The sequence below is a fragment of the Cervus elaphus genome, chromosome 20 (assembly GCF_910594005.1).
Source record: "Cervus elaphus chromosome 20, mCerEla1.1, whole genome shotgun sequence".
Taxonomy (NCBI): Eukaryota; Metazoa; Chordata; class Mammalia; order Artiodactyla; family Cervidae; genus Cervus; species Cervus elaphus.
In genome coordinates this window covers 80,577,021-80,589,157 of record NC_057834.1, presented here as the reverse complement: position 1 = coordinate 80,589,157, position 12,137 = coordinate 80,577,021, and the positions used below count along the sequence as shown (strand labels likewise).

Here is a 12,137-nt window from a genome sequence, read left to right as displayed (position 1 = left end):
GCTACAGCAGCTCTGAATGATCCTCTATACTGAAAGCGCAAGTCACTTAAGGTTCATGTAAATTAGTCAAATATCGAACAACCACCAAAAAATACCAAATTTTACTTCATAAGGTTCCAAGTACACTACAAAAGTAGCCTTTTCTCTTTGCTTCGTGACAGGAAGCCTTACTTCAATGTGCATTCCTAAAGAAGGTGAAAGAGGAGCTGTGTGTGCTGTGTTTATTTACACAGACAATGTTTGCTCTGGCTAGTAACCCGTATTACTAAACAACTTTCCCTGAAACCAACATTTAGAGAGAGAGCTATGTGAATTATATTAAGGAAAAAGAAAGGTTTTACACAGTTTAAAAAAAAAAAAAAAGTGAAACTGGCCATTTAGTATTGAAATTTCTAATTTAATTTGAAAAAAATAAAAATGGATGCTCTCAAATTGTAAACAAAACAAAACATAAAGTCAAGAATTAACCTAAAGATTTAGAGAGCTAATTGATTATTAGAAACTTCATGTTTGCCAATTAAAAATTTGACTTCAAATTGTGGCACTGACAAAATTTGGCTAGTTTAAAAAATTTTTTTCTATTAACTTTCACAAAGAAAAAAAGATACCATACACACATACAGAGAAGACCTTACAACAAAGGTTATTGCCCATTAAGAGTCTATAATGCTGGTATAACAATAAAACCTGAACCATATATTTCCAACCCAAGGATTTTATGGTTCTCTGGAGTTACAATGAGACCTGGCCTGTACCTATAATTCTTAGCTTAAAGTGCTATCTAGTGGTTCTGAGTTAAGGTAAGTAACTTCGTTTTCTTTTTAGAATTTTTAAATTTTATTCATCTTCTAGAATTTACATTCAGCTACATAATTAGTTTCAATAGTAACTGCAAATACGGATAAGCCACCTTATATACTTACATTTTACACATACCATTTCCAGTTTTGGTACTTCCTCCCAACTTCACTACTCACCAAAGAGGGAAAAGTATAGAATACTAAAAATGTTTTGTGATCTCTCATTTTAGGAATCTCTAAGGAGTTTTAACTAGGGAATAAATTTATCTGATCTTAGACAGACTGTTACTTAAAGATTATTACCTTAGAAAAACACAAAATACAAAAAACTCCAAAGAGGGAAAGGACATCTTTTTATAGGCAGACATTCAGTGATTCATTCATTTTAAGTTGATAAAAGCTTACAGGCTCTCAAACAGGACTGAAGCAACAGCTCAATTATATTTTTCTTTATAGCATCATCTGTAGTTACAGAGGAAATTCAGTTATGTGTGTAAATACAGTGAGAAAATACATAAAGACAATCATGTAACTGTTTCAATTTCACCAGTTATTTAAAAGTTACCAGGAAGAAATTTACACTCACCTTGGTGAAGAACTTTCATGTCATTACTGTATTCTTTTAATACCACATGTAATGTTGGGTACTCAATGATCACTTTGCCCCTCAAATTGTCAAGGAGACTTTTGTCAGGATCCAGCTCATAATATCTTTTAGAAAAAAGGCAAAACAAAAATAAAAACACCCTTTTATTTGAAGTTACTCATAAACAAAATATGAGTCCCTTATATTAAAAAATTTTAAATGGAGACGACAATGATTCAATAGCTGTTTCCTTATAATATAGTAAGTTTACCACTGCTAAGAAAATTTGGTAAAAGAGCTATTATTATGATGTCCCAAAGTAAATCAAAAGCATATCAAATAATTTGACACTAGGAAAGCTCTAGAATAAGTTATTCATTTTCATCTTAACGGATAAAGGCTTTTATATAATATCTATATTTGATGTGTCCTGAATTTTTCTTGGATAAAATACTGACTAGCTAAAAATTCAAATTCCTCAAATATATTTAGTTTGAGCCTTAAAAGAAAACCAAACAACTAGCCCTGATATTTTACAGTAATATATGGCAGTAAAATAACTGGCTATAAAATACTTCTGTAAAAATTTAATTCTAAATTATATTTTCCAAAATTTATATTACCATATAATTAAATCTGGCTTTCCTTTATTTTGAAATAAAAAAAAAAAACAAGTTTGAGTTCATGAATGAAGTAAAAGCACAAAATATAAGAAATATGGAGTTTATCTATAAAGAGTTGGACACGACTGAGTGACTTGCATTTTTTGGGCTTTCCTGATAGCTCAGTTGGTAAAGAATCTGCCTGTGATACAGGAGAACCCGGTTCAATTCCTGGGTTGCAAAGAGCCGCTGGAGAAGGGATAGGCTACCCACTCTAGTATTTCTAGTATTCTTAGGCTTCCCTCATGGCTCAGCTGGTAAAGAATCTGCCTGCAATGCGGGTGATGCGGGTTCAATTCCTGGGTTGGGAAGATCCCCTAGAGAAGGGAAAGGCTACCCACTCCAGTATTCTGGCCTGGAGAATTCCATGGATTGTATAGTCCATGGGGTCGCAGAGTCAGACATGACTGAGCAACTTTTACTTTCACTATGACATAAGCCAATAAATGTGTCACAGGAAATTAGATGTTAATATTCTTTAAAGTATGAAATTCTCAAGTCATTATTTAAAAACAATTTTTTTTCAGTTGATTAAAGTTATATGCCCCTAGCATTCTTCCTTGCTTGCTCTCTGAGATAGGAAGAAAGGACTGAATTTCAGCTAGCTCATTAGGAGCTGTTTAAGAGAATGTGCTGGCATGTGACTATCATGTCATGACAAAGAGGAAAAACCTCAGAACCTCCACCAATATAGTGCAGAAGTTCTCCAACTTTTTTTCTCTTATCTCCACAGATGACAGATGATACTCACATGCAAAGCACATATACCAAGAGATACCAGGCCTGACAGCTGGAACACCATCCTCTTTCCTTCCACTCAAGAAAATACACTGAAATACCAGTGATCAACAGTGAGGCTGCCACTGAGATACATTTGAATCTGCTGTAATTTTAAGAGTAAAACATTCAAATTTTGGTATTTCTTAGTTAGCAACAAACTATTTGCACCACACTTTGCAGCTGACTGAGACATGCAGCACATTTACTAAGAACTCTTGGTGTAGTGATTCCTCTGTAGGCTAACTCTGTCCCATGCAATAGTTTTTCAATGAGGGAAAACAGAATTTCTTCACAAAATGCAAAGCTTAGCCCACTACAAAAACTGATTTCTTTTTAAGAAATGAGTAACAAGTGAGAAAACAAGTGTAAACCCAAAACTTTACTTATGTTTGCATGACCACAATTAAATTCTTCACTTGAGAATCATAGAATATTTTTTATGTTGGAAAGAAACCTGAAATGCAAAACACTCAGTTTTCCTAAACTAGTCACCCTCATGCCCATAGGCCACAGAACGCATACATTCTTTTCCCTGTGTAATGTAATACAGACGTGTTTATGATACTTTTAAAAGTGGTTCCAGCCTTCAAGGAATAAATGCTTCACATCTTTTACACGTTATTTCCATTTGAAACAAGCCGTATTTTTTTAAAAGTTAACAGTGATTATACAAAAAAGAGAGACTGAATTAGATATAGAAGCATACAATTAACTTTTATAAAGTAAAATATAAAATGGATGTAATTCAATTTTTCTTAGGAGAAAGTAAGACTTGAAGTTTCAAATAGGAACTTTTCAAGTGGCATCCTACAAACACTTGTAGCAACTTATCTTCTGTACATTTTAAATGAATCATAGGTTTCTATTAAGAGACATTTTCCAAATAAGGGAATGTTTTCTACATATTTAATTATTTTTGGTAAAGAATTTTCAGTTCATATCTAATGTTTTAGGTATTTTCTTTGTAAAATATTACATCTTCGTTAAGCTTCTCTAGATTTCCAAAGTGAAACTATTAAAACAAACCTGGTATGTTGTGTGGTTTTAATTAGAATCACTGAATTTTACTTAGTGCTTACTAAAAGATGTTGCAAACTTATCATAGCAATATTGCTATCGAGTGTCAATAAGCTTGGAGAACTGTTTTCCAGTCTGTCACTTAAAAGAGGTCAGACTTCACTGAACTTCTGAATTTCTTTGATTTTTCTTACTAGTGGTTACTCTTAGTCTACCATTAATATTTGCCAGTAATTAGGAAGTAAATTATGTAAACTGTTTTATAAAGAAAGGCTATTGAACATAAATGTGGTAACATTTTGTGGACATGGGGTTTAGTTAAAGGAGGCAGTGACTTTTGCTGGTTGCTTGGGTTTGGAGTCTTAACACTCAAAGTCCTGGCTCCATCTCTTACTGGTCTGTTTCTTTCTTTTTTTTTTTTATTATTATTATTTTTTTTTTCCAGTGGGTTTTGTCATACATTGATATGAATCAGCCATGGATTTACATGTATTCCCAATCCCGATCCCCCCTCCCACCTCCCTCTCCACCCGATTCCTCTGGGTCTTCCCAGTGCACCAGGCCCGAGCACTTGTCTCATGCATCCCACCTGGGCTGGTGATCTGTTTCACCATAGATAGTATACATGCTGTTCTTTTGAAATATCCCACCCTCACATTCTCCCACAAAGTTCAAAAGTCTGTTCTGTATTTCTGTGTCTCTTTTTCTGTTTTGCATATAGGGTTATCATTATCACCTTTCTAAATTCCATATATATGTGTTAGTATGCTGTAATGTTCTTTATCTTTCTGGCTTACTTCACTCTGTATAATGGGCTCCAGCTTCATCCATCTCATTAGGACTGGTTCAAATGAATTCTTTTTAATGGCTGAGTAATATTCCATTGTGTATATGTACCACAGCTTCCTTATCCATTCATCTGCTGATGGGCATCTAGGTTGCTTCCATGTCCTGGCTATTATAAACAGTGCTGCGATGAACATTGGGGTGCACGTGTCTCTTTCAGATCTGGTTTCCTCAGTGTGTATGCCCAGAAGTGGGATTGCTGGGTCATATGGCAGTTCTATTTCCAGTTTTTTAAGAAATCTCCACACTGTTTTCCATAGCGGCTGTACTAGTTTGCATTTCCACCAGCAGTGTAAGAGGGTTCCCTTTTCTCCACACCCTCTCCAGCATTTATTGCTTGTAGACTTTTGGATAGCAGCCATCCTGACTGGCGTGTAATGGTACCTCATTGTGGTTTTGATTTGCATTTCTCTAATAATGAGTGATGTTGAGCATCTTTTCATGTGTTTGTTAGCCATCTGTATGTCTTCTTTGGAGAAATGTCTGTTTAGTTCTTTGGCCCATTTTTTGATTGGGTCATTTACTTTTCTGGAATTGAGCTGCAGGAGTTGCTTGTATATTTTTGAGATTAATCCTTTGTCTGTTTCTTCATTTGCTATTATTTTCTCCCAATCTGAGGGCTGTCTTTTCACCTTGCTTATAGTTTCCTTTGTAGCGCAAAAGCTTTTAAGTTTCATTAGGTCCCATTTGTTTAGTTTTGCTTTTATTTCCAATATTCTGGGAGATGGGTCATAGAGGATCTTGCTGTGATTTATGTCGGAGAGTGTTTTGCCTATGTTCTCCTCTAGGAGTTTTATAGTTTCTGGTCTTACATTTAGATCTTTAATCCATTTTGAGTTTATTTTTGTGTATGGTGTTAGAAAGTGTTCTAGTTTCATTCTTTTACAACTGGTTGACCAGTTTTCCCAGCACCACTTGTTAAAGAGGTTGTCTTTTTTCCATTGTATATCCTTGCCTCCTTTGTCAAAGATAAGGTGTCCATAGGTTCATGGATTTATCTCTGGGCTTTCTATTCTGTTCCATTGATCTATATTTCTGTCTTTGTGCCAGTACCATACTGTCTTGATGACTGTGGCTTTGTAGTAGAGTCTGAAGTCAGGCAGGTTGATTCCTCCAGTTCCATTCTTCTTTCTCAAGATTATTTTGGCTATTCGAGGTTTTTTGTATTTCCATACAAATTGTGAAATTCTTTGGTCTAGTTCTGTGAAAAATACCGTTGGAAGCTTGATAGGGATTGCATTGAATCTATAGACTGCTTTGGGTAGAATAGCCATTTTGACAATATTGATTCTTCCAATCCATGAACACGGTATGTTTCTCCATCTGTTTGTGTCCTCTTTGATTTCTTTCATCAGTGTTTTATAGTTTTCTATGTATAGGTCCTTTGTTTCTTTAGGTAGATATACTCCTAAGTATTTTATTCTTTTTGTTGCAATGGTGAATGGTATTGTTTCCTTAATTTCTCTTTCTGTTTTTTCATTGTTAGTATATAGGAATGCAAGGGATTTCTGTGTGTTAATTTTATATCCTGCAACTTTACTATATTCATTGATTAGCTCTAGTAATTTTCTGGTAGAGTCTTTAGGGTTTTCTATATAGAGGATCATGTCATCTGCAAACAGTGAGAGTTTTACTTCTTCTTTTCCTATCTGGATTCCTTTTACTTCTTTTTCTGCTCTGATTGCTGTGGCCAGAACTTCCAACACTATGTTGAATAGTAGTGGTGAGAGTTGACAAGTTACTTCTCTAATTCCTATTCCATGCTCGAATGTGGAGATAATAACCGTACCACTTCAGAGAATTATTACAAGAGCTAAATGATAAAACACAGAAATTGTTAACTCATTTACTTAATCTGTGAACACTTTTACAGTTGTATTTACCTAAAATAACAATTCATTCTTACAGAAACTTTAGTTCAAAACAGTGAACATTTTCAATAATGAAGAATGGCACTTATGTAGCACTGAAACACTTACTTTTTATGTGTTCTGCATTTTTAAATGTAGCCTCACAGCCTTCCTCACAACTTTCAAATCATTATTTTGTATTACATTTACTTCCAAGAGGCTATAACTACTTTGAATGCTTCTGTTTCCATTATCGTGAGGCAAGCTGTAGAGTCTAGCTTAGCACTGCCCAAAACCTTTAGGAGTCAGCTCCTTTGCAAGCCATTAAGTCACTGAATCCTAAGTGAAAGCTTCATCTTTTTTTGAAATTTTCACGAACTCTGGTGTTCCCATTAGTAAAGGGTTCTACTACCACAAGACAAACCACTTGGGTTTGAAAGAATTTACATACCAACATTTGTCTTTTCTTTTCCCCTTAGGGACTCTCTTAGACATTTCCTCTTGTTATTTCACTTGCTTATTACTCTCACAGGCTCACTAGCCGACCCAGCTCCAGGCACCTTCACCAGGGCATCGCAAGGGCAGCACAGCTCAGGAGGCTAAACAGGTATTAGGGTGATTGATATCATATATGTAGAAGAGGATTGATGTTCAAGGGTATGCTTTTAAGCTTAGCTCTGTTACCAACTTTCAAAGAAACTGGCCAAGTTCTTGAACTTCCTTCTCTCTTTATTAGCAATTTAGGATTTTTTAAACTTCCCATAACTCAAAAGGAAACAAGAGATTTAAAAAAAAAAGAGAGGAATCACAAACCACTCTATTTCCTATCTAACCACTGATGACCCTTAGACCATCTTCCCTTTTACCCCCTTAAAAAAACAGGTGAACTAAAATCGAATATTCTACAAATTTAACAGTTTAATAGCAATCCCGAGGTCACAGAATTTTTCCACTACAAAATAAGGTCATTGGATGAGGTGATCACCAAGATCCCTTCAGCTCTAAAACTGTGCAAGTTTTTTGATATTCATCTACTAAAGGCAGCACTTTACCTATATTCTTCATAGTTGTGTGTACTTATTTCTTAATTTAGGTTTCTAGGTTAAAAGTGCAAACTGTACACAGCTGAATCTCTCGGTGTTTAAAAAAGCTTAGCCTTAACATAAATCAGTTTATTGTTATCTGATAGGCAAATGTTTTTCAAGTATGACTTATCTTGGTATAAACTGAATTCAGTAAAGTTAATCAATTATAAACTAAATGTTTGAGATTCATACTTATCAAATTCCTTTAAAATAAGTAATTTTAAAGTACTACACTTATTTCAATAGAGCAGAAAGAGAACAGATTAAGTGAACAAACTATCTTTTAAAATCCAAATGAAAAGGAAGAAAGAAACCAGATTGGTAATGAAGAACCAGAACAGGGGAGAAAAGGATATATAAATTCAAACTAACACATGCAAAACCAAACTAACACATGTAAAACCAAACTAAATACAGGGGTCAGATTTTTTTTTTTTTTAAACGCTTCTGTTTAAAAGAAAAAGGCATTAGTTAAAATATCTCCAAATGATACTCCCGTGTGACAATTTTTGCAACTCAAATTGTCCACGTCACATTAGAAACAGATTTTGCCTAAGTCAAATTTTCTTCTTATCTAATTTCACTTAGTTTTCATATTAAAAATATAACAGTAGTTGAACCAGTAGTTTGCTGCACCTTGTTTTGGGACACTTACGTAAATGTGTAAATGAGGACTCCACATGCTTGTCATGGAGCACTGGTCATGAGTGGGGCAGTGCAGACACCTGCCTCCATTCAGAAAGCTCTACAGCTCAGAAACGCACAGGTAGATGATCCCAGTCTATTGATGACATGAAAGCTATGGGATGTAGTGAAATAAACTGTCCAACTACACATTTTAAAACATTCTTTAAAGAGGGCTTTACAAGGCTCTTATTCTAGATGCCATTAGTAGTAAGCTCAATTACTTGTAAATCCAGAAGGCTTGGGTTCCAATCTTATCACAGGTCCTTACATGCTCTGATTTCTCAAGGGTATTCAATTTTCCTCATCAGTATAATGATGGAAGTTATCTAGCTTGTAAAAGTTTTCTAGCTCATCAGCAGGCTTGTAAAGATTAAATGTAATAGGTGAAAATGTTTCTAAAATGTAACTTGCCAAACTAGTATCAGTAATAAGACTTTGCACTTCAAAGGTAGTTTTGCACCTTTAGCAGGAAAATAACATACTTTTCAGGAATTAGGTTCATTGTTTATATGATGGACAAGTTAGTAGAAAAAAGTATAAATCCTGTAGACAAAAAGACCTGAGTCCAAATCCTGGCTTTGTAACTGTAATTTGGTTTCTTTGGGTAACTCAATTTCTCAGAGCCCACGATCCCTATCTTATAGAGATATAGTACATGCTTCATTAGAATTAATGAACATGAAAATGTTGTAAACAGTCCCTAGCATTCATTCACCAATCAATTCCTCAAATACTTATTTAGTATCAACCATGTAAGGTGGCTCAGATGGTAAAGAATTTGCCTGCAATGCAGGAGACCCAGGTTCAAACCCTCGGTTGGGAAGATCCCCCGGAGAAGGAAATGGCAACCCACTGCAGTATTCTTGCCTGGGAAATCCCATGGACAGAGGAACCTCGAGGGCTACAGTCCACTGGGGTCGCAGAGTCAGATATGACTGAGTGACTAACACTAAGATAAAGATAGTCTCCTAGGTAATGGAAGTTCACAGAAATGAACCCTACAGTTCAATTAAAGAACTGGCACCCTAAAGTGCCAATTAAAGAAACAAGCTATCACATTTCATTGGGACACGTGTCATGATAGAAATCTAAACCTAAGTAGATACCTAATAAACCTTCTCTCTTATCCCTTATTCACCTCCAAATGTTCTTTCAGGCTGCAGAGGTGCCTGTAGTACCTAGGCACTTCATTTGCTAACCCTAGCTCCTTCCCTCTTTAATTCATTCTTAAAAATCCTTCCCCCTGCATGGATTTTCTCCTAATTAACACAGGGAATTTTAATTAGCCTTTCTCCTGTTAACAAAGCATATCTTTCTTCTGGTGCTAGACTAAATGCAAGAGTCTGATACACCTTCAGTCTTCATTAGGAAGTATCACTTTGGAAAATATGATCATGTTCCTCCAAATAACTTATTTAAATGTTAAGTAGTTCATGAATTAACTACACCATAGAATTATTTGCCTGTTTGGTTATTCCTCACTCAACACATACTTACTAAGGTCTACCATGTACCATATGCTGTTTCAAGAACTGGGATTACAATGGTGAACTATTAGGTATTCACTAGAGATGAAAAGATGAAGGCTTTCTAGGAAGAAATTGCATGTACAAGGTATTAATAGAGAATATGGGAACACACACAGAATTCAAATGGTTTTGGTACTTATAAATTTCAGTGAGAAGTCTGGTTGAAAAGGAGATGAGGTACTTTGGCTAAAATGAGTCACCTAGAAATTTCAATATGTCATTATTCTCTCTGCAGAGTATATAAAACTTGATGCAAGTTATTATGTAACTTGCATAACTAGAATGGATAAAATTAGTGGATTAACATCAAGCTGAGAGTTAAAATTTATTTTCCAAGTTTTTAGAGAAAACTTTTTATGTTTTACATAATCCTCTTAATCAATAATCAAAATAGTACATGGTTGAAATGAGATCATTACTATGGAAACTGTAGGCTTATCATCTGTTAAGACTTTGACTGTCGTATCATTTTGGATCTACTTTTCTGTACAGTCTCTCAAATTAAAAGTCACAAGTTCACAGCAGCTGAAACTTCAACCACTCATCCATTCAGCTGAGTTTCAGCTTCCCTGGAGCTAAGTAAGAGTAAACTTCTCTAAAGCTACGTTTACAATTCTTATCATGAAACTGCCTCAAGCAGAATGCCACACATGAAACCCATTTCATCACTGGATGTGTTGTGAGATGATGAAAGTATTTAGCAACCTGTGCTACATATTTTTTTTATGTGTGCAGACATTCTTCAGGTTTATTCTAACATTTTCTAGTTCTGAAGTGATCCCTTGCTTCCTCTTTTCTAGAGTCCAGATCCAAAATGTGGCCAACGGTTAAGACCATTTTGAGCACGAACTCATCCTGCTCATGATTCTCACTTTGGAAAATAATCAATAATCTCAGCAATGGATAACAAAGAACTGGGGTTGAGTTCTACATCTTCCAAAAACGTGTACTCTGATCATTTATGGCGCTGAGAGGCATGTGTTATATTGAAAAGACCATACCAAGGCTTTGGAAGCAGGTGTGCCTATGTTTGGATCTAGGTGTCACTAATTAGTGGTTACAAATCTGCAGTCTGGGCTTTCTGGGTAATGAAACATATTTATGATGTATAATGTTGGTGTTTAGTCGGTAAGTCCTATCTGACTCTTTTTGACCCCATGAACTGTAGCCCACCAGGCTCCTCTGTCCGTGGGATTTCCAAGGCAAGAAAACTGGAGTGGGTTGGCATTTCCTTCTCCAGGAGAACTTCTGGACCAGGGATCGAATTCTCATCTCCTGCAGTACAGGTGGATTCTCTACCACTGAGCCACCAGGGAAGCCCAAGGTATATACTGTGTAACATAATTACAATGTCTATAAAATGCTTAACAAAGTACTTAAAAAACAGTAGGAGGCACTCAATAAGAGGGTGTCATTAATACTTATTATGGTCCATAAAGACATCCATCAGCCTTTAGATTTAACTCTGATTTTAAACACCCTTGCAGCAAACATTTGTGTATGTCTCCATTTGGGAAAACTTATGCACATTCTTCACACTTTTCTGCTTATCATAACCTAAAATAACTTTAGAAAACAAAGATACTTTTGTACATTTTAAAACAGACATCTAAAATTTCATTTAAAAATCTTTATTCACAAGTTTAAACAGATTATAAAGAACACAATTTGTAGTGCAGTGCAAATACTGATAATTTAAAATGAAAATGTTATATCACTCTTAGGTAAATTCACTGGAATTTAAATAAAATGGGAATGGTACCAGTATCACCAACTTAAAAACTGTTTGAACAAGTTCTTCATTAATAGTTAGAAATCTTATATGGTTTCCCCTTTCTCTTTGATTGTCTTTCCATTTCAGTTTTCTACAGAATTTTATCTTAAATACATTCATGTTTGAAAACATTTTACTTATCACCCAGTTATACTTCCCTATAACAAAAATGTGTATGTTAGGTAAGAATTTCATTTTATTATCTATGAACTTAAGGCTTTAAATGTTAAAATTTCTTCTGGATAGAATAATTTTAATTATTATTATTACAAAACTGATCAAAACAAAAACATATTACAAACATTTAAAGTACAGTTTTACTGGGAAGGCATCTCTTAATGAGATGAGTGAGTGCTGATGATGGCATCTTCTACTAACCTGCAAGGTTGTTTACAACTGATTCTTAGATTAAGTGATTTCCCCCCATTTATCTCTGCAGAATTCATTACTACAATTAAATTCCAAAAGGGAAACAAAAGGAAGTTTTGTGCTCTCTCATCTAGAGAGCACACTGCTGTTAG

General features: G+C 35.0%; 1 protein-coding gene across 3 annotated transcripts in view; it reads right to left on the bottom strand.

The window, feature by feature from the left end:
• ZNHIT6 (zinc finger HIT-type containing 6) overlaps positions 1-12,137 on the bottom strand; it is a 98,252-nt gene that overhangs the window by 39,764 nt on the left and 46,351 nt on the right. For all 3 annotated transcript variants that reach the window (XR_006335919.1, XR_006335920.1, XM_043878071.1), the window contains exon 9: positions 1,387-1,511. Coding sequence is in view for 1 of the 3 variants with exons in the window: in XM_043878071.1 (XP_043734006.1) it covers positions 1,387-1,511 (125 nt within the window). In the remaining 2 variants the exon portion in view is untranslated. The remainder of the gene's footprint in view (positions 1-1,386; positions 1,512-12,137) is intronic.